The sequence below is a fragment of the Podarcis cretensis genome (genome assembly GCF_951804945.1).
Source record: "Podarcis cretensis genome assembly, chromosome: 10".
Lineage (NCBI taxonomy): Eukaryota > Metazoa > Chordata > Lepidosauria > Squamata > Lacertidae > Podarcis > Podarcis cretensis.
Window position 1 is genome coordinate 45965300 of NC_137179.1, and position 25917 is coordinate 45991216.

Below are 25917 nucleotides of genomic sequence, written 5' to 3' on the forward strand. Positions count from 1 at the left end.
TAAGCACTCTCAACTGTGGAATATATTGCTAACTATAATTTCAAAGTCAAGACACAACAAATATTTAAAGATAACTGAAAGGACTGTGCTTATCACTACTTTCAGCTATTATGTGGCAATACAAATAAGCACTTGCAGTATTTACAGAGAGAGAGAAAAAACTATGTTATGCTAACTTTATAGTACACTGTCAAGTTGCGAGAATCACACTAATAAAGCCTGGGTCCCTTCCAATTCCATGAGTCTACGGCAGTGACATGGCAATGTTTACATTATACCAAAATGAATCATGTTTGAGTGATCAGTTCCAAAATTTTAGTGAAGTCATTTCTGTCAAAAAGGGCCATAGCTGGCGAACCAACTGTTGCTGGAAAAAGGAACTCCTAGCCACCACGGCCACTTGAGCCTCCAAGACAGGTGAGGAGCACCCCCCCAAAGTACAGACCTGCTCCTTCCTAAGGAGAGGAACCCCACCCAGGTCCAGCTGCCTCCCCAAATCCTGAGCCTGAGAACTCAGGACACATAACACCAACTTTCCTCAAAGGAACTCCGGACAAGGCCTGCCCCACTGTTCACACAGCAGCTGCCATTTATGTTAAAGGTACCCCTGCCTGTACGGGCCAGTCGTGTCTGACTCTAGGGTTGCACGCTCATCTTGCTCAAGAGGCCGTGAGCCAGACCATCCGAAGACACTTCCGGGTCACGTGGCCAGCGTGACGAAGCTGCAGCTGGCGAGCCAGCACCAGTGCCGCACATGGAAACGCCGTTTACCTTCCCGCTAGAAAGCGGTCCCTATTTATCTACTTGCACTTAGGTGTGCTTTCGAACTGCTAGGTGGGAAGGAGCTGGGACCGAACGACGGGAGCTCACCCTGCCGCGGGGATTCGAACCGCCGACCATACGATCGGCAAGTCCTAGGCACTGAGGTTTTACCCACAGCGCCACCCGCGTCCCCGCCATTTATGTTACCTATGCCTGAATGCACATGCACATTGTGATTCTTTGGCACGAAACAGCTCACTTGGAAAAGAAACCCCATGGCCCTTTTCTGCAGCACCCTATGACATTTCTGGCCTTTAGCAAACCTATGCCAGTCATTTCTGACCGGCAGGCAGGCATTGTTTTGAAATAGCATCTTCACGTCTCTTGCATGATCTGTTTCCACCAGTTTGAACATACTTTGGTCCTCCACATTCAACCGCAGAAGCTTTCACAAATCGAACAGGTTGCAAGCCAACTGGTTCAATGCTTAAGGTATTGTTTTCCACAGCTTCCAAGACGGCAGATGCCAGCTGAAAATGGAGCAAGGAGTTTAGATCTGTTGAAATTTCCTAAAGATATTAAATACACAGCATGCTATCCTGAAACAACTGCACACTTAGGCTGGATCTAGGCACATCAAAAACACGTTTCGGAAAACACGCTGTAAACTTCGTAACGGGAAATCCCGTTGATGAAAGACGGGACATTACAGCGCCATCTGGTGCCACAGTGTTATAACTCATATAAAACACTTTTTCTTTGCTAAGGTAGCTGAACCCTGAGTCTCTGGACAGCGAGCAACCAGGTGCCTGCGAAAAACCTGCAAGCAGGATTCTGTGGTTTCTAGCAATTGGCATTCAGAAGCATTCTGCTCTGACCATAGAGGCAGAAAATAGGAGCCAACATTGTCAGTAGCCATTGATAGCTACAAATTTGTCCAACCCTCTTTTGAAAGCCATCCAAGCTGGTAGCCATCACCGCCTCCTGAGGAAGCGAGTTCCTGTATATGGTTCCAAAACGTTACCTCACTTTTTGAGAAGGTCAAACACGGAAAGATATCTTCCTGATAGATTTTATCCAGGAAAGGGCATGCCCTGTCCATAGTGGGATCATCCTTCCAGGATCTGAATTCGTTATACAGAGCTAAGTCAGCCTATCATTAAAAAAAAACAAAATGAAACAAAATGAAAAGAAGAATCCAAAATTCATATTAAAGTCATATACTGCAGATGACACCCACATCACCTTGAATACAGAATCTACATGACTATACAGTGATAAGAACCCCTAAGTCCCACTGATTTACACATATTTAACATGGGTAGATTACACCCTAATACCACAGCTACAGGCGTCAAGTTGCAGAAAGGTTATATTTCCCTCCTTGTTCAATCACTAATTAGGGCATTGGTTACCTGCCAACATCTGCCTTTGTTTCTTAACCTCAGCTCATGCTCTTGAGACTAACTCACATAAGGGTGCAGGTATTTTAAATTTGCAAGCCTTATTTTCTTTGAGCGCACAAAGGAAAGCAACATGGAACACCTGATATAAGCCAGTTTTATGAAGTTCACGACGATAAGAAATATTCTCTTTGTGGGTCATTCTAAAGACCTGTTTAACGGGGTAAGGGAGCTGAATTTAAAAACAATTGAATCAAAAGACAGAGCTTGAAGGCAGTCCTTTAGGCAAAATGTACACATCTTTTTTGAGGGGGAACAGAGTGATCTGGCCACAGTTAGGCAGCTGAATTAAGAAACTGTTCTTTGGAAGAGGAATGCAAATGCTTTGTTCCATTGCCTCAGTGGATGGTATTGCCTTATGGCAGCTTCCAAGTGCCATTGTTTTCTACCAGTTCGTTGCAGGTGTTTTGATGCAGACCTACAATACATACAAACATGAAATACCTCTTTGCAGTCTTTCACAATTGGCTGCATCATGGCGACATCCTGGTTGCTGACCCCCATCGCGCTGCTCGTACTCTTGTTCCTCGCATGGCCTTTTTTGAAGGGTGTCTTTCCGCTAGATTGAAGCTCTTTCGTGGGCGACGTCGGCGAAGTGGACAGCACTAACGTTTTCAGGGCTGCTACCTCGGCCTGAAGGACATCAATCTAAACACGTACGAAAGAAAAGGAGAGACCAAATAATTGATTGGAAATAATTGACTGGAAAGCAAGCAAAAGCTGCTTCTACTACAGTCACTCATTTGTGACAAAATCCTTCATGGAATAAAGTATTTTGTAGCCAAAATGACCTGAAGTAACCAAGGGACCTAGCCCCGGAGACCTAGGACTCGCCAGTAAGACGCCAGAAGAAAGCTTATCCGTTCAGAACTCTGCATTAGCAGACTTCGTATATTTGAATTAGTTTGGGGTTTGCTTTTGGATAATTCGACAAGAACACTCTGGGGCATTTCTGAACATGAGTAACTTGTGCGATGCCTTATTGGCAGAGTTGAAGGTGAAATCTCAGCAATGGGCTAGCTACAGAGGTTAGGGGTCACCACGTAAGAGTCCTTTAACAGCAACGCTGCGTGGCACTACTGCCACAGCTATTAGTTTCATTCTCTGCCCTTTCACTTGCTTGAAAGATCTGTTTTGTTAAAAACCAGGAGAAAGGAAGACACCTGTGTGCCCCAGAGTCACAACATAAAGTCATTTTCACAAAAGAAAGAGAGCAATCGACTTTATATCCTCTTGTTCAACAGATCTTTCAGTTTACCATTCATGGTCATTCTTTCGTTTTCCTCACATTGCCATACAGTGGAAACAGACTAAACACAAAAGTCCACTGGGGAGGAAATTATTCATCGCTAAGTACGCTACAAATGGAGTCCATCACCTCAGCTCACTGTTGAACTAGAAAAACAGAACTCTAGTGACTGAAGGGGCAAGGAATGTTCCAGCTGAAGTCTGTAACATACTGCAGAATAGTTACAAAGGGAAATAATGACACAACTCCAAGTGAGTAGTATAAATTAGACCTCTGGCAAGAACTAGCTCAGATATTTGTTCAAATTGTCATACAAATATTTCTATAGGTTACATGAATGAGAATCACCGAGGCCAAACAATCACTAAATAGTGTCGGATGGAGACAGAGCTTGACACCACCAGCTCACAATTACTAACGTCATTTTCTACTGGATATCTAATCCCCCTCTGGAAATTACCAAAAAAAAATATTACAAAATGTCACAGCATTTTCCTTGCGGCAAAGAATTTCATATACAGTGGAACTTCGGGTTATGTACCGTCCTCCTTACAAACACTTTGGGTAATGAGCTCCGCTAACCTGGAAGTAGATGCTCCTTGTTGTGAACTTTGCCTGGGATGCGAGCAGAAGTCGCGTGCCGGGGGCGCGCCGGAAGCAGAAGACCCCATTAGTGAAAGTACATCTCATGTTAAGAACGGTTTCGGGTTAAGAACGGACCTCCGGAACGAATTAAGTTCATAACCAGAGGTACCACTGTATAAGCTTTCCTCAAGCTAGTGTTGCTCAGCCTCCCCATTTGGGGCAGAATTTGTTGATCCAGAGGGCTCTATAAGAAAATACTTTTTCTTTCATATTCTCCCCTTCTCACCCCCATTTACCCCTGAAAGTATTTTTGCCCAACTCCTGTAATTTCTTCCCCTTTTCTTCTTTCACACTCAGCTTGTACTTTGTATTCCGCCCCCCTTCAAGTTTCCCTCCTCCTCCTCATCTGTTGTCCTTTCACGTTCACTTCTTCCTAACTGCAACAGCTTTCCACTCTTATCAATTTTCCTTTATATTCCCTATTTTTATTTATAATATTAACCTTTCACCTCACTTTCTAATTGCCTTCAGCATGCCCTCTGGCCCTTTATCCTTAGAAAGGAGACTTTCCTTCCTGTGTCATCCAAAACATCTGTCTCCTGCCTACTTTTACTCAGCACAAGTTGTTGGTACTGGCACTGGGTCCAACCACAAAGCTAAGGCACAATGAGGATGTACAAGGCAGGCTCTGGTACCGAGGCCCACCTGAAACTAGCCCAAAGCCCACTCGTGGGTCCCAATCCACCGTAGTCTGTTTTTACACATCTAACCTCATCGCTTGACACCACTACTGCGTTTTTTTAAACACCTAGAGTTCAAAGGTCAGTTGGCAACTTGAGGAGGCTGTTTTGTGAGTGAAAAGCTGGGGAAAGGAATGCATACGCACAAAAACAAATCCCTCTGGGTCACAGGGATATCATTAACTCACTTTTCCTTGTGCTTCTTTCAGTTGTTTTTCAGCTGTCGCCTGCTTTATGTTTGCTTCCCTCACCATTTTGTGTGCTTCCTATAAGAACAAACATTTGCATGGTATATAAATGCTTTTGCACGGGTTTTCCTGCCAAATGAAAACAGTAAGCTATGAAATGTGGCTCTCTTTTGTCTTTAAAAATAATAGATAGCAGGGATAAGGTTTTGAAGTCACTCAACCTCACAGCTGCTCTTCACGTTGCTTTTGAAAGTCTCAAGTGCACTGACAGGCGAGTCGCCCATACCTTAAAGATAAGCGACGGAAAGTGCTGGAAACATAATGTTTGAGTCCGAGGTCCAATCAGAAGAGACAGCTACTTTGCAGTTTGATTGCCTTTCAAAAGGCAATAATATAGCTGCTATTCCACCCAGGAAACCCGCCATTTATTTGGAGAAGCATGGCTTGGACAATTTCGACTACACAACAGCATTTACAGGCATGAGCACACACACACCGGTGAATCTGCTGTCACCCCAACTGGTGAAGAAATTTGCTTCATTTTTAGCAGATGAACTTACAAGAATAAATTACTTCCCAAACTTCCCATTTTTGAAGGTGGGGTGGGGTGAGGGGAGACATTCAAGTACATCCTCAAATGGCAACCTCAATCCGAAGCGTGTTACCACAGAAAACTCTCCAAACAAACCTCAAAGAGGCTGGCAGTAAGTTCTTCCAATTCTTGTCCCAGTTGGTCGCGCACTTTAGAAAGCCTCTCGCATTCTTCATCTTTCAGTTTCAGCTCCTAAGAAAAAGAAATGGGTGTTGACTTTGAGAGTTATAATTTATGACTTTTCCAACCCTGGGCAGAAGAGAGATGTTTGGACCAAACTAGACACGATACAGCAGCCATGTGCATTTTACTCACGTGTCTGCTTTGTTCATGTGTAAAAGGGCAGTGGCGTTACATGAAATGGAATACGCAGGCAAGAATGAGAGATTGAGTTCCTTTCTGCTCTTTTCTCCTGATGTGGGTCTCATACCAGAAGCAAGTTGTGCTGGAGACAAAAGTGCTTGAAGCAATGGGGCATAGCAAGGAAAGAGAGGAGAAGTTATTGCTGTCCTTCTGCTCTACATTTTCAAAAGAAACAGGGTCCACTGCTTCTTATGGGTTGCCTTGTTGCCCCTTGCTTGTCTTTTGCTGGAACAGAAACCTTGCTCCATACAAGCTCTTCATGGGAATTGCTACTGGTGCATAGCCAGTAGTTTCAGCTTGATGATATACTTTCAGGCAAAGTAGGAATCGCAGCAAAACAACCCTTGCCTCTCCCCCCAAAGACATCAAGAATGAACCAAAATGGAAACAATCCCTTCACCTTTTCATTTGCCAGTGTTAGTAAGTATACAGCACCAGGGGGCAGCCAATATTTAAAAGACACGCGTGACAAGCTCACACAGAACAGAAAACAAAGAGTTATATCTCCAGGAGGGTAACAGGATACTTTCGGGATGATGGATAAGATTTGCAAAGGTTTGCAAAGCTCACTCACAAGCAACTCGGCAAAATTGCAAAGTAGCAAAGGGTTTCATTTTGAAAGCAAGGTGAGCTGAAAAGGCAGTTCCAAGGCCTGTTCCTTAGAAAGAGCCCTGTTTATATGACTAGGGCTACTCTAGACTAAGCAGCTTGAAGATTGAGACATGAGAAGTCTTGGCTTAAAGCAATGCTGACCTGGCCAAAACAAAAAAACAGAAACCAAGCAGAAGGATCGTTCCTTCTCTTTCATGACATCAATGCCTACATTGTACACAGCATCTCCACAGGCTATGGCCATATGTGATTTATATGAGTGAAGGGAAAACCCAAGACTTGCATCACTTTTCCAACGAAAATCAGTCAACCTAAGTTCATTTTATAGATACAGAATTGAAGGCCTGAGATGTACGGATGAAGGACAATATACACATTTAACAACATCAACATCCTCACCATCAGGATACTGAAGTGAAAATAATATTCATTTTAAAAGAGATTGAATGATTAAGCTTGGCTAAATAAGCCTATGTAATTAGCAAGAAAATTTGGGGGGGAGGGGGACTTTTAACAGCACGTTCTTAGAGGCCTGTTAGAAAATAAGAAAGAGTAATGATAGCTTTGCAAAATGCCCTTTTGGCTATTCATAACTATGTATTTTAACACTTAAAGTATGCTGTACCTGAAGGATAGTACTGTATAAATCACTGAATTGGCAAATATTTGTAGTTTAAATTGCTTTACTATTCATAGGGAGGGGGTACAGGGCAATGAAATACTCTCCCTTGAACCACTGAAATTCATATTGACATTTTATCTCACAACCTTTGAGATTCCGTCAAACATTGCCCATGCAGCTTGAAGCCAGTCTTCATCATCACAGAGACATGCCATTGTCATCCATGCACCTTCCACACTCAATTACTGCAATGAACTTTATGGGGTCATATTACAGCATCTCTGTTACTTACTAGACTGTTTCCAGGCCCTGTTAAAGGTACTTTAACATAAAGCATTAAGTGGGCCCAGGTCATGGAAAGTCTTCTATAAGAAGTCCTAACTCTCCCCACTATATATACATGTTTTGTTCAGATGCAAGGTTAGATTCTGCTAAGAGCAGAGCATATTCTGCAATCTACCCAACGAGAGGCTATTCCATATAGGCCTTGTTATTTGCCTACTTTTCAGAGGCAATCAATCACATTTTTATTCTTCTGGAATGTTAGAGTGGAAAACCTCTTGATCAAGACTGAAATTTGAAGGTCTGTCTGCTTCTATTTTAAATTTTTTACCCTTGGGGTTCCTTCCAACTGATTTTACAAGTTTTATTTTTATTAAGCACCTCGTGAACAATTTTCAATATACCAATGACGTTAAGAGAATAAATAAAGGAAGTCTGGAAGTTTGCACGAACTCCAAGATTTTCAGGATGCTGAATTCTACGCTCAACAGTAAACTGCACTTACACAGAACTGAAAAAACATACCATATACATTAATCTTACCCTCTGAGCTTTAGCAAGTTCCTCTTTTAATCTTTCATAGCCCTTTTCTCTGACTTCCAAAACCGATGGGCTCCGTAGGCGAGACAGACTGTCTGTGCTCAGTCCCAAAACATCATCACTTCCTTCAGCGGAGTCTGTTATGGTTGCTCCCTGCAAAAATTCTCTCTCGGCATTGCTACTTGCCTTTCTGGAATTATCATATTTGGACGAAGCACCTTGGAGTCCCGAGGTAGAACAAGGAATGGTTTCTGTAACACTGATGCTGAAAGAAAAAGGCATACATATTTTAGCAATGTATACTGCTGCACATAAAGTATTATTATGAAAAAACAAAAGACAAACACATACACCAGAAAGTGACTTGCAACAAAGCTTGCTTAGATCATCAAGAGAAGATTCTCACAACCAACCTGATACCTGATGCTTCTGCACAATTGAGGTGCCTAGGAGATGAATAGACGGGTTGTGTAGGAAGATCAGAGACGTTCAGGGCACTCGGCTGAATTGGCGTGGAGCACACAGCTGAGGCATGAAGCCGGTAGATGACCGTGGGTGAGGTAGTTTGTTCAGAAGCACTAGATTCATACACTCCTAGAAGATCTGGAGTGGTGGGCGAGGCTAGATTCACTTCGTGAAAACCTTCCAGGGTGTCGTTGGCCATAATAAAAGATTCATCATACGAAGTCCTAAAATGAGAATAATTTTTTGAATTATTACACTACATCAGCTGTATTGCTTGTTTACCTGAGATGACCCTTAGGAAACGGAGAGGCAAACAGTGTGGCCAGATATGGCGACATTGGATGACAGCTAAGTCATACTTAGTAGTTCCATTGAAATAAATCACTTAAGCCATTGGGTGGTACCCAACTAAACAATTCCACTAGTGCAAGTGCTTTTAGCAACAGAATCCCCTCCCAGCACAACCCCTAAATCTGCTCTAGAGCAATGTTTCCCAAACTTGCATCTCCAGCTGTTTTTGGACTACAAGTCCCATCATCCCTCACCAATGGTCTTGTTAGCTAGGGATGATGGGAGTTGTGGTCCAAAAAAACAGCTGGAGACCTAATGTATCGGTGTGGGGAATCAGCATGGGGCAGGGGCTGAAGCAATGCAGATGGGAAACTCAGCTTCACATTCCCATTCAGATGTAAAGTCTAATGGTGCCTACCTTTCAAGGGTACTATGATGTTATGCTGCTGCTCTGAGATGCTTAGAAAAAGGAGAGGATAACAACACATATAGGATACCATGGAATGATGGTAGGTTTAAACCAAAAATAGGAGAACTGTTGAATGAAAGCTATGAGCTTTCTTTTTTAAAAATAATTTTTATTCATTTTTCAAACATTTTTCTACAATCTACTCATACTTTATCACACAATCAATTTTTGACTTCCCTCAATTTCTCTGCCAATCTTTCGTTCAAGTTTCTATTGTTAACGCATTTCTAAACTTACTATTGCCTTTAGCCATTCCTCTACCTTTCACTTACTTCTTTTTTACAATATTTCTTAATTTTTCACAGAGACTCTTCAAAACCAACAAGCATTGTCTGTACATCACATATGCCTTTCAGATACTCTGTAAATCTCCCCCAGTCCTCAATAAACTTTTGGTCTTTCTGATAACGAATCTTCCCAGTCAGTTTATCCAGTTCTGCATATTCAGTCAGTTTCATTCTCCATTCTTCCACTGTTGGAATTTCTTCCTGCTTCCATCTTTGCACCAGAAGTATTCTTGCTGCTGTTACTGCGTATTGGAAAGTTTGCAGTCTTTTCTATTAATTTCATTACATACCAATCCTAATAGGAAGGCCTCTGGTTTTTAAACAAATGTATGTCTCAACATCTTTTTCAATTCATTATATATCATTTCTCAGAAGCCTTTCACCTTTTTACATTCCCACCACATATGATAGAAAGTTCCTTCTTTTTCTTTACATTTCCAACACTTGTTACATGTTTTATACATTTTAGCCAATTTTACTGGCGTTATGTACCATCTATAGACCATTTTCATTACATTTTCCTTCAATGCGGTACACACTGTAAATTTTAACCTTTCATTCCATAATTTCATCCAGTCATCATATTGTATGTTATAACCAAAATCTCTGGCCCAATGTATCATTACCGATTTTACCTCTTCATCTTTTGTATGCCATTCCAGCAACATTTTATATATTTTAGACAAATTTTTATATTCATTGTTCAATACCTCAGTTTGAAATTTTGATTCTTTCCCTTCATATCCACACATTTTACAATTTTTAAACATTTCATTGATCTGATATTAATGCAACCAGTCATAAACAAATTCTTTCACCTCTTCATAAGTTTTCATTTTCCATTCCCCCCCCCTTACTATCAATTCTCCATAAGTTATCCACCTCCCCCTCATATTTATCTTTTTCACACTCATCACTTCCAATGGTGAAATCCAGTGGGGGAGTCTTGGTTCCAACAAATTTTTGTACCTCTCCCACACCTCTATCAATGATCTTCAGAAGATGTGGTTTTCAAAGCCTTTATGAATTTTCCTCTTTTCATACCATAGATATGCATGCCACCCAAATCTGTTGTCAAATCCTTCTAAATCCAACAACTCTCCATTCCTCAATTTAATCCATTCCTTTAGCCAACAGAGGCATGATGCTTCATAATATAATTTCAAATCTGGCAGGGCAAAGCCACCTCTTTCTCTCGCATCTGTTAATAACTTAAACTGGATCCTTGGTTTCTTGCCCTGCCAGATATATCTTGAAATTATTTTTTGCCATTCTTTGAAAATTGATGCCCCTTTAATTATTGGCAGTGATTGGAATAGAAATAACATCCTTGGCAGCACACTCATCTTTATCGTAGATATCCTCCCCCAAAAAGATAATTTCAATCTTCCCCACACCTCCAAATCCCTTTTTATTCCATTCCAAACAGGTAGGTAGTTGTTTTGATACAGATCGATATTCTTGGGGGTTAACCATATTCCTAAGTATTTCACTTTATTCACCACTTCCAATCCTGTCCTTTGTTGCATTTCCTCTATTAATTCTTGGTCCATATTTTTAGCAATAATTTTAGTCTTTTTTTTATTTAGATAAAATCCTGCGACTTGTCCAAATTGTTCTGTTTCTTCAAGAATTCCTTTAACACTTCCCACTGGCTCTTCCACTGTCATTACCAAATCGTCCGTGAATGCTTTAACTTTATACTCATTTTTTCCTACAGACACCCCTTTTATTTCTTCATTTGTTCTTATTGATTTTAGCAGAACCTCCAGCACCAAGATGAATAGTAGTGATGATAATGGGCATCCTTGTCTTGTACCTTTAGTTATTTTAATATCTTCCGTTGTATAGTTGTTTACTATCAGCTTCGCTTTCTGTTCTGTATATATTGCCTTTATTCCATTAAAGAATTCTGAACCTACATCCATAAGTTCCAGATTTTTTAAACATAAAATTCCATGATATATTATCAAAGGCCTTTTCCGCATCCACAAAGATCAACATAGCTTGTTTCTCATTCCTGGCATTCAGATATTCTATTATATTTATTATATTTCTTATGTTATCTGATAGCTATGAGCTTTCAGATAATTTTATGCAGGACAAATGGAGAAAGCTCCAACTATGGAAAAGATGTGTTTGCCGGGGTGTGTGGGTGGGAGGAAAGAGATTCTGCTGCTTACTAACATGAAGGTAAAAGCTTAATATCTATTTCAGTCATTTAATCCTTTTTTTCCATAAGTATATTGCAGCTTAGTTCTATTCAAAATGTTATTTTTGCTCCTATTGCATACTGCGCGCAGAAGTGGCGTGCAATAAATTGCTACCCTGACAACTGTACTCCAACTTTTGACTGTCGAAGAAAATAACCCAAGAAACAGCCACACAAAAGAAACACTGTAATTTTCTGTGGAATGCGGCTTCATCTCCCAACTGCCAAAGTGTTCTGCCAAGAAACCCCCCACCAAGTCTGCACAGTAAACAGGGACTTCCTGGTATTCCTACTGGTTTTCTAGAAGCACAGACTGTCCAGAACTAAATCGCCTCCCATCTCATCTCAAATGCTTGCTTTGTAAGGAAGAAGAAAGCCTGAATATACAGCTTGCACAAACTTGCATAATACCTCCTTTTAAAAACGTAGTCTTCTACGGTTGTGCTTAACTAAACGCTCAGTTTCTATACGACAGTAATAAAACTTAAGCCAGGCATCCCCAGCCTTCGGCCCTCCAGATGTTTTGGACTACAGTTCCCATCATCCCTCACCAATGGTCCTGTTAGCTAGGGATCATGGGAGTTGTAGGCCAAAGCATCTGGAGGGCCGCAGGTTGGGGATGCCTGACTTAAGCACACAAGGAGAAAAGTGTAGCTACACTTTCAGTTCTTGCCTACAGTGGATACGGTGCTCTCCTTTTTTCTTACAGCCTACATAAATGAGAATTAAAGCTTCTTTTAATGTTCACAGGCACACAAATTACTTTTTGTAACCAAGTCTGAACCTTGTGGTTTTCTATATTGCCTACCCGAAAAGACCAAGTTCCATGGATCACAAGTCAAATATACAGAACTGATATAAGCTGGAAACTGCAGGACAATTCCTCACCCTGAAAGTATGGCTGGCAAGGCAAAACTACTGCAAACCCAACAGCTCAGAAATCACTATGTTTCTGCAAGTACCGTGCATGTTGTTGTTTAGAGGGAAATATTCAAAAGAGTTCTCCATTTCGTAATAAATTTTCAATTCATTCCTCTGTCATGAATGGCATGAGCCTTGCTGAAATGTAGGGATAGCAAATGTAGGTCCCTCCAGATGTTGCAGAGCCCCAACACCCATCACCCCTACCATTGGTAATGCTGGCTGGGGCTGGTGAAATATAAACCAACAACATCTGTTGTTGGCTAGCCAAATTGGCTAACTCTGCTGTAATGATTGAATCTTTATTTGCGGCAGCCATCGGCCATAGCAATAAAACGAGAAATAAAAAGTCAATTATATAAAATACATTTTAGGGTTTTGAATCAATAGTCAAATAGTGGATCTTATTCTGATTGCCCCAGCTAAAAACCTTGCAAACTTTGCTGTCACCTGCTCATCTTGATCTGCCAAGAGAAAGGACACGGTGGCAGTGGTTGGGCGACCCGGAATGGACAATAAAAGAGGGATGATAATCTCATTCCTCAAGTCTTTATAAAGAGTGCAAGCCAGAAGGGCATGGCCAATGATTCAGTACTGCCATCTCCACAGGGATATAAGCATTTTCCGTGTGGAATCTGCTGGAATCATCCCTCAAGTACAGCTGAGGGCAATATATTCAACCTTGCAAGAGCAAAAGCATGTCTATATTTTAGAATTGCTAGTTATGCAGATAGGGTGCCAGAGATTCGAAATGGGAAGGTGTAATCAAATCAGTAGTGTGGGTCAGAAAAATTTTCAGTGCTTTTATTTTCCCAAAAATACATAGATAGAGAGAAGATAGATATTCATTTCATAAGCTCATTAGTAGCAATGACTGGATGACAATTACAAATATGGTCTTTGGGAGGTTTGACAGTATCAAATTTTTAGCTTTGTTTATTAAATACAAGTGAAACAAACATTCTAAGTTAGATCATTCTCTAGGGCAGAGCTTTCCAAACTTTTCAGGTTGGTGAAACACCTTTTAGACATACATCACTTTGCGACACAGTAATTCAGTTTTACTAGCAAACCACAGAGGTTAAACTAACCCCTTTCCGGCCCCAGGAGGAGAGCAGGGGGTGTTTGTGTGACACACCTATACAGTGCAGCGGACACACTAACGTGTCGGTTGCGACACACAGCTCGGAAAGCTCTGTTCTAGGGCCTCTGAACATTTTCCGAAGCAAAGCACCCAAATTTGGATAGGAAGATTCTCCAGAATTATTTTTAGAATGTCCACACCTAACCAGAAGACATAACTTGACCATACCGTGCCTTTCTTCAAGACTCAATATTTACAATAGAATCTAATGTACTTTGACTCAGTGTGTTTGACCAGGCTTAATCCCTAAAAATCGTCTTATGAACATCTTTAATAATAACAACTGTATAAAAATCATGAGGGTCAAAGCTTCCCAAGGCACTGCATTGCTAAATCTTTGTTTTATATAGTCAGCAATCCAAACCCCCAAGGGAGCTGGTTGTTACCTGATGCAACTCCTGACCTCCCTTCCCCCACCAAGCAGATACTGAGGCCTGAGGATTTTTAGCAAGACAGGCAGCTGCATTCAGACAAAGGATTTGGAATGCACGTAATTGACACTGAAGAGGATGTAAACAAATTATAGTAAATAATGTAATGTTTCTAGAGACAGCATTGCACGAAAACCTCTACAGTATTCGTATTTTACAGCTAAGCATTGTCTTAGAATTCAACTTTTAGCAAAAATAAATGGCGAGGGAAGAGATTACTCCAGAAACTATTGTAGCAGAATGGTTCAAGCAGTGCAGATATAGCTCAATTCCAGGAACAGGCATATTAAGATATTCATTTTACCTCCAGAAGCAAAAATGAAAAAAGCAACATGCTATCATTAAGAGCAATGACAAACCTAGACAGCATCTTAAAAAGCAGAGACATCACCTTGCCGACAAAGGTCTGTATAGTTAAAGCTATGGTTTTCCCAGTAGTGATGTATGGAAGTGAGAGCTGGACCATAAAGAAGGCTGATCACCGAAGAATTGATGCTTTTGAATTATGGTGCTGGAGGAGACTCTTGAGAGTCCCATGGACTGCAAGAAGATCAAACGCATCCATTCTGAAGGAAACCAACCCTGAGTGCTCACTGGAAGGACAGATCGTGAAGCTGAGGCTCTAATACTTTGGCCACCTCATGAGAAGAGAAGACTCCCTGGAAAAGACCCTGATGCTGGGAAAGATTGAGGGCACAAGGAGAAGGAGACGACAGAGGACGAGATGGTTGGACAGTGTTCTCTAAGCTACCAGCATGAGTTTGACCAAACTGCGGGAGGCAGTGGAAAACAGGAGTGCCTGGCGTGCTCTGGTCCATGGGGTCACAAAGAGTCGGATACGACTAAACAATAACAAATGGGTAACAAAAAATGGACACTTTTGATCACCTCGTCATAGTCATGCCAGAGACAGATAAGGGAGGGGGAGCATGCAAGCCCCCAAGTCTTGTTCCAGCCATGATCAACTATGGTTGAGCATGACTTCCCAACTGGCCAATTTACACACAATTTGATCCTAGCATTCGGCATTGCTCTAGTCTGGAAGTGTCCTTGTCTTCATTGTGAAAAGATGAATTAGTCAAGTACAAATGAGAGCAGCAACAAAACTCCTGCTCAGTCAAGTTGTGCCCTCTTCCAGGATACTCCAATCCATTCAATGCCACCCCCTTTTCCATTTGTACCTTTCGAGTCCACTCAGCATGCTCAGCTTTAGCCAGGCTGGGTTTTTTGGGTGGGGGGGCAGCTCTTAGGGTATTTCTTCTCAAATATGTTCTGTACTTCTGGGAACCATGCCAATCATTCTCTCTTGCTTCAGTGGCCTCATTTTGGCTAAGATCCTGTCAGCACTCACCAGCCAAACCAGCTATTAGAGGGAGTGATTTACATTTTCAGGTAACAAAGAAATGAATACAAGAACCAGTTTTGTGCTCATTCGGATGTAAAACAGACAAAACAACTTTGTGTTCTTACCAAGCACTGAATGGTGTTGGAAACGCCAATTTCAGAAGTAAAAAGGACCTTAGAACCTCTATAGAGATAGTTATGCCATGTTTTGTCACCATTAAAAGGTAAAGGTACCCCTGCCCGTACGGGCCAGTCTTGACAGACTCTAGGGTTGTGCGCTCATCTCACTCTATAGGCTGGGAGCCAGCGCTGTCCACAGACACTTCCGGGTCACGTGGCCAGCGTGACAAGCTGCATCTGGCGAGCCACCGCAGCACACGGAACGCCGTTTACCTTCCCACTGGTAAGCGGTCCCTATTTATCTACTTGCACTTAGGGGTGCTTTCAAACTGCTAGGTTGGCAGGCGCTGGGACCGAACGACCGGAGCGCACCCCGCCGCAGGGATTCGAACCGCCGACCATGCGATCGGCAAGTCCTAGGCACTGAGGTTTTTTTGTCACTTTTGTCACCATTATTATATGGCAAATAAGACATTTTATGTAAATTACTGCCAGAGTAGTTCTACGCTCTCAAAGAAAAGCCAGCTTAAGCCTCATGTGTAAAGACAATCTAAGAAACAAGGAAGTTCCAATATTTAAATCTCTAGTGAAACAGTGACAGAAAGTTGTAAAAACTCTTTAAAAAACAAACCACCATTTAAAGCTTATTTATGTTTTAGTTCTATAAACAAGGTGAAAGTGATATGGTTTAATCAGCACTCAAGGCTTGCTTACACAATGCATTAGCCTCTGAGGAGACCTTAAAACATGTTTCGGTGTCACATGTGTCAAAAGTTGCAAGCTAACGAAAATTTGAATACAAAAAGCTTTGGACTGGCCTCTGTACAATTTCTGGGTAAGTGGCTAATAAATTATATTATGGACTTTAGCTTGGTAAGCACCAGACACTGGAGTCATGGACACAGTTCTCCAAAGATAACACCACACAACATGCAAACACAGGGTCAATCCACATTTTCCGAAAGCACATGTGACACAGAGCTAATTAAGAGGGTAAGTAAGGTATGAGATAGAAATCCTGTTCAGTTTCCCAGCTGCATCCTAAAGTCATAAAACTTACAAAGTTTTAAGTTCTTAAAATATAAATCATTTTAAACATGCATAATAGGAAGAGTCTATGACCACATCATACCTTACATAATATATACATTGGAATTTTAATGTAGATAATGACCATTTCAGTTTTCCAGTCCATTAGAATGCTAACTTACATATCAGAAATGAGTGTATCAAAAATAGGGAGGGAAACAGATTTTAAAATATTTTTTTTCCACTTCTAATAAAGACATAATCTTGCCATCCTTTCCAGTAATGGTCTTCCCTTCAGGGGAAGACATCAGCACTCAGTGCCCATGGGCAGCTGTCGAGACCCCAAATCCCTGGCAAGGTTCAATGCTAATGTCTGTCTAGCCCCCCACTTTAGGTTTCCCCCCCACCTCACGTAGTGCTCTGATCGGCACTGGCTGGCTGTTCTAGGTACCATTTAATTTCCCACAATTCCCCCAATGAAGTGACACACTGGGGCATTAAGGGAAATTTAAATAATGCCCACCCAGGGCTGCAACTGACTGCTGCTAAAGTTGGGTAAGCCAGGGCCAAAAGAGATGAGGATTCACCAAGAAGGCCCTTTCTCCAGAGAACCAACAGAACCTGCTCATCTTCCAACTTCCTGCCCACCACCAGATTCCTAAGGATTTGTGTTTTTCCTGTATGTGTAGGACAACAGACTGAGAGGTTCCTCAATTCACTTAAACTACAGCATTGAAGGGAAGGCTAACTCAAGATATTGCACATTTATATATGAAGGATTAATTCTCCGCTAAGTACACAGCATGAACTGATAAACACACGTGACTCGCCAGCAGGCTTTTGCAATTTAGGGCTATTTTTGGCATTTTGAGATTCACAGACGTCTTACACCCACTCTGTGCAGTTGCCCACAAATGCAGAATGCCACATTTAGATTCGGCCTCTGCATGAAAACCCTTAATGAACAGCCTGCAAGACAACCTCGTTTATCCCAATCAAGGAAGGCATAATCAAATCAGTAGACTTTAAAAAAAAAAAGAAAAATGTTGGAGGCAAGGGAATAGTTACATCTTTGATAAGGATTCTGGAAGTTTCCCCAGATTCTTGCCATCACTAGCCTTTGCAACCAATCACCAGAGACTACCTTCATCAACAATAACAACATAAGACAGAAAGCTGCTTTGTGACTTCTCTTGCTGTTTACGATGAGATTCTTTTCTTTAAAAAAAAATAATCTAGTTTCAACTGCAGATTTGCACCAGGTTACTACATATTTTAAGAAACATTGTATAATAAATGTGAGCATTTAATTTTTTTAAAAAAAATGAGAACTGTTTGAGTGGAAACTTATATGCCTTACTAGTCAATTTGCATTAATCCCATTCAGTGTTCTTCCATTAAGGAATGAGGTTTCTAATCCTATTTGCAACTCTAATGCCCATTTCTGTCAGATGCAATTTTTTTATAATAAAAAAGGAAGAAAGAGCAATAACATGTAATTGAATATTTTGAAAAAAGTGTGAATTCAATCACTTTTGTTGTAAGGAAGATAACAGAAATGTAAAGTGAGCCCCTGGTGCAGGAGGAGGAACGGACTATTTCTGGATAGAAGTACAAATGTTAACTGTTGGTTTACTATGGAGTAGAGCTGGTTAAAGCTTAGAGCTTTATCTATCTCAAATTCCAAAGAATGTGTCTTTCGTTAAATATTTTAAATGTAATCTTCCGAGCAAAATTCTGTCAATCTTTGCCGTCTCTGCACAACACAAAGCTATGGGTTTTTTTACTCTGACCAAAGGACGCGACTCCCTTGAGTTAATGTTTATTTGGCAGGAAATGTTCCAGTTCTTCTTCTGCTACTCTTATCCTCTACACTTTTAGTGTTAAATCTCAAAGTTTCCATTAAAGCCAAACATTTAAAGAGACAGTGTGGTATAGCAGTTAGAATGTTGGACCAGAACTTTGGAAAAATCTACACCCAGCTGTGAAGAAGTTAACTGGACAATCTTGGGCCAGGCTCTCAGCCTAACCTGCCACACAAGGTTGTTGTGAGGAGAAGCATGCACAACATCTTCAGCACTCTTGAGGCAAGAGGAACTTTGGTGTGATAAAAAAATAAATATCCTGCACAGACCAATAGACAATGCTCCTCTCCTGCACCTCTGTTATTAGGAAAAAGCAGCAAGAGTGTATAGAATTAAACCCTACATGAAGAGGCCATTATTCAGTGATAGATGCTATGTTTTGCATGCAGAAAGTTGTGGATTCAGTCCATGAGACATCCAAATAAAAGTTCTCTGGTAGAAGGTGGCTAGCAGAGACCCTGGAGAGCTGCTATCAGTCAGAGTAGAAAGTAAAAAAAGTTAAAGGACCGCTGGACGGTTAGGTCCAGTCAAAGGCGACTCTGGGGTTGCAGCGCTCATCTCACTTTCAGGCCAAGGGAGCCGGCGTTGGTCCACAGACAGCTTTCCAGGCCATGTGGCCAGCATGACTAAACCGCTTTTGGCGCAACGGAACACCGTGATGGAAGCCAGAGCACACGGAAACGTTGTTTACCTTCCTGTCACAGCAGTACCTATCTATCTACTTGCACTGGTATGCTTTCAAACTGCTAGGTTGGCAGGAGCAACAGGAACTCAACCCGTTGCGGGGATTCGAACCGCTGACCTTCTGATCAGCAAGTCCAAGAGGCTCAGGGATTTACAAATGGCAGTTTGTGCATTCAATAGCAGGTTTGTGAGGTTATTATGAAGGATGCCTTGCTTGTTTCTTTTCCTAGTATCATGTACATGTAAACACTACAAACATGTATTTGGTGCATGTTACAAATCAAGTTGCTCAGCGGCTCTGCTAGGTCAATGAGCCACTTGCCGATAAGCACCTAATCCACTGAGCCAATGGCTCAGCGGGGCTATATCACTAGCTAAGAACAACTTGCTGGATGACATAAAACAGGCAGTGCAATGAACCAAGGTGATCTTGGAAACAGAGTGAGGGCTAACAGAAGTGCAGGACTTATATCAGGCAAGCAAAACACAACTTTGTGGCTGCATAACGTTACCTACTAACTCAAACCCTAAGGACAGAAATACTGTTAAATCAATTAGGCCCAAACTCCAAATGACAGCTATAATGTCCCCTCCCCTTTTTCCAGATTACAATCATGCCTCGGGTTATACACACTTCAGGTTGCGCATTTTCAGGTTGCGCACTGCGCCGAACCTGGAAGTACCCGAACAGGTTACTTCCGGTTTTCGGTGCTTTGCACATGTGCAAAAGCGCCGAATCGCAGTCTGCGTGTGCGCAGACACGGTGCTGCGCTGCGGGTTGTGAACGCTGTGGGTTGCGAATGTGCCTCCCACACGGATCACATTCGCAACTCAAGCGTCCACTGTATTACATTGCCCCCTAAATCTCTCTGCTTCCCCAATCATTATCAGTTGCTCAGTCTGACTAGTAGTACTTCTCCTGAGACCAACCAGTTCTTAGACGCAGTGTGAAGAACTGCTGCTGCAGGTAAACAAATGAGACAGTAGCCTATGTATCCAAGGAGCATGGCAACCAGTGAGAAACGGCAGCTGACAGAAAATGTGCATGGCAATGAGGCTATGAATCAGGACTAGATTCCTAGGCAAGCTAGGGGTAATACTTGCATTGGGCAAATTAAATTTGCATACCTGTGCCCATAGCAATCTGTGCTGAGTACAAGGCTACTTTTCAATGTGCACTATTAGAATATCCATTAACTTGCTTCTAGGTCATTTAAAAAATCTTCAAAATATATTTGTTTGTAGGATGGTTGGATAGTGTTTTCGAGGTTACCAGCATGAGTCTGACCAAGCTGCGGGGGGCAGTGGAGGACAGGAGTGCCTGGCGTTCTCTGGTCCATGGGGTCACGAAGAGTCGGACACGACTAAACGACTAAACAACAACAACAAAGGAGATGTCGTGATACTCAAAATATGTTTTGCTCCAACGAAAATGACAATTCTAAGATACACTTGAATATTCTCCACTAAATATGACCCTTCTAAAATGAGATTTGAGTATTAAGTGTCAGCTGCAAGTTACATGGACATTAGTTATTTATTAAAAGCATGATGACTAGGATAAATTATTTATCCCTTTTTATTCTCAAGGTAATGTTAACCTAGCGTAACAGAACTCTAGCACTACTAAATGGCCTTGGGGGGTGGAATAGACAAAGGACTTAAGGAGGGGAGGGGACACATAAAGGGTGATGTGACTATGCACAGAAAACAGGAAACATATATAAACTGCTAGAAACATTAAAAAGCACACAATTTTGTTTTAATTTCTGCATACCATCCCCCTTGTTTCATGTATAATAGATTAAATTTATGCAGTAATGACATTCATATGCATGCATTATCAACCTTTCATCTATGTTAGAACCAATTTTCAAAGAACCATACATTATTTCTTTTTTATTTTTAATGCCCTACCATTTATGAACCAAGCAGACAAGGAAGAACTTGTACAAATGAGAGACACAAGACCTATCAAAATAAAAGTTGCTTTCACAACTTTTTCAAACCAAACACTGCTTCAGAAAATAGTTGTTTTGTTCCCCACAAGCCACCATCCAGAACTTTTAACATTAACTGTGAAGGAACAGAGACTCCATTTATCCTTCCTTCAACTTAACCTCAATTTCATAATACTGTTACCTTAAATCTGTAGTACTTACAGTATTGGTAATCTCCAGTTACAAGGCATTAGCATGCTATTGAAAGTAGGTCTCCTATTGATAAATTGTTCTAGACAACACAATGGACATTTTAGTTTTAAGAACAACGGACACATTCTGCTTTACATCCAGCAGAACTGTCAAGTTCGTATCAAAACTTTAAAGACGATGTTTTCATGAAAAACCGTCAATGTTTAACTCCAGGAACAAAGTTTTACTGTCAACTCTTTATGAAGAGTAATTCCAATCTGTTCTCCATGTTAATTTTTAAAGCAACAATTACCAGACCTTCCCATTCCTTTCATGAAATTTGCCTCTTAAATTCATTTGACTTTGTTTCTTATGCAAAGCCTTCTTTAACATCCTCCCAAATTCTAGCCCCCCTTCAGTCAAGATCAAGTTCAGAATAAGTTGTGCTAATTAAACTTGCATATATTGCCCTTGTATAATTTATTCTGCTTTCAAGATGGAATATAGGGGATGACAGCTGGGAACAGCATTAAATTACGTAGCCGGCAGAGCCAGTAAAGCAGGGCATAGAAACAACAAACGCTCTTGGAGCAGACGACTGGCTAGCCAGACATCATTATGGCTGCCACAGGGTTGCAAACATTACTCTGCACGTTTGCAGGCTTTCCAACTTGCAAGTGCTGGCTTTCTGAAAAACAACAGAAAGACTGACTGTGCAAAATGTGGCCGTCTGCAGATGGCCGGGCCACAGGCGCTGAGTGCTGGGAACCTCAATAGGGTGTTTAGATGAATGCAAAGCCACTTAAAAGAGTGTCAAGGGTTTAAAAACCATAGATCCTGGGTGTCCAACCCTCTCTTAAGAAACACCGTTAAATGCAGTGCTATCTAGGGAGCTGCATCAGGTTACCCCCCCCTCCATCAAACACTATCTTCATTCACCCCCTTCTCGCATCTAAATTGGTGCCATCGGTATATGGTTGTTAGACACCCTCCTTGATGAATGCACTAAGGTGGGGGAAGAGAGAAGGAGCCGCTCCTGAGCGCATTTGGGCAAGGTGACTCCGTCGAGTTTGAGGAACGGCCACCCAGATGGGCTTGGAAGTGATCTTGGAGGCGAACCCGCGTGGAAAGAGAGGGGTGCAGAAGGGCGCCTCTCCGCCATGGGTGCCTAGCAAAACACAGCAGGGACGGAGGCGGCGGCGGGGAAGGAAAGGGAAGGGCCTCCCCTCCAGGCGTCCCGGCTGCTCGGGAGCTGCGTGTTTCGGGTGCCCCGGGGAGCCCCTGCCCGGGGAGAGGAGGAGCCCCCGACGGGATGGGAGGCGAGAAGGTGCCACAGGTGGGGCTGGGTTGCCCCGGAGAGCCAGAGTTGCAGAGAAGGACAGAAAAGGCTTACCTGCCAAGCCGAGTGAGACGCTTCCCTGTCAAAGGCGGCGGCGGCTCCCTGCGCTGCTCCCTCTTCCTTCGGCGGCTGCAGCCAGTCTCTGATAACAAGAGGGCAAGCGGAGAGGCGGAGAGCCGCCGCCGCCGCGCATGCGCCCAAGGGGACGCGGCGCCCTCGGGCCGGGCGGAACTCCAGTAATCAGATGCCAGGTAAGAAGCAGCGGCCCACTGGGTAGGAGGAGGAGGTCCAGGTAGGCGGCGCCAGAGGGCTCCGCGGGCTCCCCCTGGAGGCTGCGTCCCGTCACTTCAACGCCTGTCCGGGCCCCAATCATGGGCAACTTGCAAATTGTTGTAGTTTCAGCGGTCTGGTTTCTAGCACTTATAAAGGGATAAGCTGAGTGGTCTGGGCTCCTCCTGCCTCGTAGTCCCCTGAAGTTTGAGCATTGATCAGGAGGCAAGCGCTGACTAACTGCAACAAATCCTTGGAGGGGTTTGTCAGGAATACACCGGTATTGTTTCGACGTGGTTCGTTGACAGCAGAAGTGCCATGACCAGTTTGTGTGTTTGGCAACCCAGTAAATCAATGCTCCTTTGTAACATTTGTTTATGATGGATTTACTCTTTGTTACATAGAATGCTTTCAAATATACGTATATCACTGTAGTAAACGCCCTCTTCTTTTCTATTGGTTTTTTAAATTCAATAAAGTTGTGGTATTTTATTATGAAAGTTAATTAAAGCTGTGTTTTAACCAGGATACACCGAGAACTTAAAACTGTTAGTTTTGCAAAGCAGAATGTGCTAACCTTAAAAGATAACAGTGCAGCCAAGACCCAGAAATTCTTATAGCCAAGAAATATATTAGCAACTGCTTAGAAGGAAATGCTACTTTTAATTAAAAGTGGGGGGGGGGGGTGAATGGTTTTCCTTGTCAAGGCTGAAGCTGGGGTGCAATCAAGGGGTGAAGATCAAGCTATACCTTTTAATTCTGAAATGTAAAATTCATTTTTTTAAATATATTTTTTATTTGTGGTATTTCTATCAACTGCCCAATTACACATTCCTCTGCATCCGCATAAAGATAAAATGCTAAAACACAATATGAAATATATCATTTTCCCCTGGTTTCTGTCTCTTCTGTTTCCATTGTTTTATTGTTGGCTTCTTGATTTAATGAATTTGGTATTGTTTTGTGTCATTGTTTTATCTAAAGATACTCTAAAGCCATCATGGGTTGAAATTTTGTCTAGAAAAGTGGGATATAAATTTTAATGTAAATCATAAGATTTATTTAAATATCTTGAAGACTATGCCTAGCAGAAGGAGCAAATCCTTTGCATGCTTATTCAGAAGCAAGCCCAATTGAGTACTCATTTATTTAATCATTCAATTGATTTATTAGCCACCATATAACAGAAAGTCTGTGGGTGGCCTGCGAAGGAAAACAATAATTTTAAAAATCACATTAGGTCTAGTAGGCAGAGAAATACACAAGCAGGATAAAACATTGTTTTTATATGCAGCAACTGCAGAAAGAATGTTACTAGCCCAAAGATGGAAACAAGAAGATTTACCAATGAAAGAAGAGTGGCAGATGAAATTAATGGACTATGCAGAATTGGCAAATCTGATGGGGAAAATTCGGAACCAGCAGGATCAGGCATTTCAGAAAGACTGGAATAAATTTATGTTATATTTGAAAGACAACTGTAAACAATTAACAGCAGGGTTATAGGAAGTTGTTGGTTTTTTAAAAAATAATTTTTATTAACAGACCAATCATATCAAATCAAATCACATAAGTTCCAAATTACAGAGCCTAATTTTAAATTTTGTTGGGGGTACCCATATTTCAAGTTCCGAAAGGGATCCAATCCTCTTATTGCTGCTGCTTTAAAAGTCCACAAATCTGTCCAAATAATGTTCAAAATTCTGTCCAATCCTTTCTTGCTGTTTTCTACATCTCTTCTAGTTGTTTTCATATATTTTTCCTCTCTGTCTTTGTGGCCTCTGATTGTCTCCATAAGCGGGTTGAAACAAATTTGTATTCCTGTGTGGATTTTTCCGTTCGTCCAAGAGTCATATTTCAGACAGCTGCCGTATTTCATCATCCATAAAGAAAAACATTCTTGCTGTCTACTTATTCACTTTTCACAGGTCTGTCCCTCTTTCTCAGTCCTCGAGGAGGTTCTACCAGGAATCCAATATGAAAACAAAGCTTCCTCCTCCCAATCATGAATCTTTCGACATGACCCATCAAAATGGCGACTCCCTTTTTGTTGCTGCGCCATCAAAAGCCCTTGTTCTTTTTCTCGATCTCACAAGCCAAGCTTTTGGTAGTAAATCATTTCCACACAGTTTTTAATCATCCTGCTTAGGTCGGTTATACTACGGTTCTTTTTGAGGAGGGGTTATTGGTTAATCACATAGAAGAAAAGGAATCCAGTCCCGCTCCGGCATACTGAACCTGGTGTATTTTCTTCATGTTGTATTCCGTTAAATCCAAACCCGTTGCTCTTGTTTCACAGAGGTCACTTCAGTTAGCAGTCTTCACTCCCGTTCTTCACTTGAAATATGTGCATTTGCTTCATTTCCAATTATATATTTCGAGCTTATGCAAACCAGTGCACGATCAGAGACAGCGTCTGGGAGAGCCAGACCACCCGAGGGCTTTGTGTCTAGTGCCCTCACCCCCTTCTTTCGAATCCGGGGGCGAATTATGGGCACAGCAGGCAAGGCAGCGTTCCCCATTCCCTTGGGGCAACGAAGGGAGGCTGCATACTCCCATATCAGCCTCTTAATTACCTCGTGTGGGTCAGAGAGATGTTATTATCGGCCATCTTCCAATGCGCCCCCTGGTGGCCCCCTATAGGAAGTTTTGTAAGGAGAAATTAATGACTTATTACTTATTGTAGTTAATTAAGTAATTATATAAGGATAAGATTTAGCAGGAATAAGAAATATAGGAAAATGCAATATATAGAGATTTGGTTTGAAAACGATCAGTCAGGGAAGTCACAGGCTCTTGGAGCCAGATGTTCTACTTTTGTAAAAAGGTTGCTATGATGTCATGCAAGAAAATATATGTAAAAACCAATAAAAATTATATTTTTTAAAAAATCACAGTTCTGTGAAAGACAGTTTA

At 41.8% G+C, this 25917-nt stretch overlaps 2 protein-coding genes across 4 annotated transcripts in view; one reads left to right on the top strand and one right to left on the bottom strand.

Annotated features, from left to right (window-relative positions):
* The window catches only part of RAB3IP (RAB3A interacting protein), a 56753-nt gene that overhangs the window by 3396 nt on the left and 27440 nt on the right, over positions 1-25917 (bottom strand). The window contains exons 1-8 of one of the 2 annotated variants that reach the window (XM_079994304.1): positions 22786-22900; positions 8412-8687; positions 8002-8263; positions 5676-5771; positions 4988-5065; positions 2670-2873; positions 1787-1915; positions 1180-1292 (exon numbers count right to left, since the gene is read on the bottom strand). In XM_079994304.1, coding sequence (XP_079850430.1) covers positions 1180-1292; positions 1787-1915; positions 2670-2873; positions 4988-5065; positions 5676-5771; positions 8002-8263; positions 8412-8662 — 1133 coding nt within the window. In that variant the 5' untranslated portion in view covers positions 8663-8687; positions 22786-22900. Of the gene's footprint in view, positions 1-1179; positions 1293-1786; positions 1916-2669; positions 2874-4987; positions 5066-5675; positions 5772-8001; positions 8264-8411; positions 8688-22785; positions 22901-25917 lie in introns of those variants that run through there. The other variant, XM_079994303.1, reaches the window with a different exon arrangement.
* BEST3 (bestrophin 3) overlaps positions 1-25917 on the top strand; it is a 51251-nt gene that overhangs the window by 2956 nt on the left and 22378 nt on the right. The window lies entirely within an intron of this gene.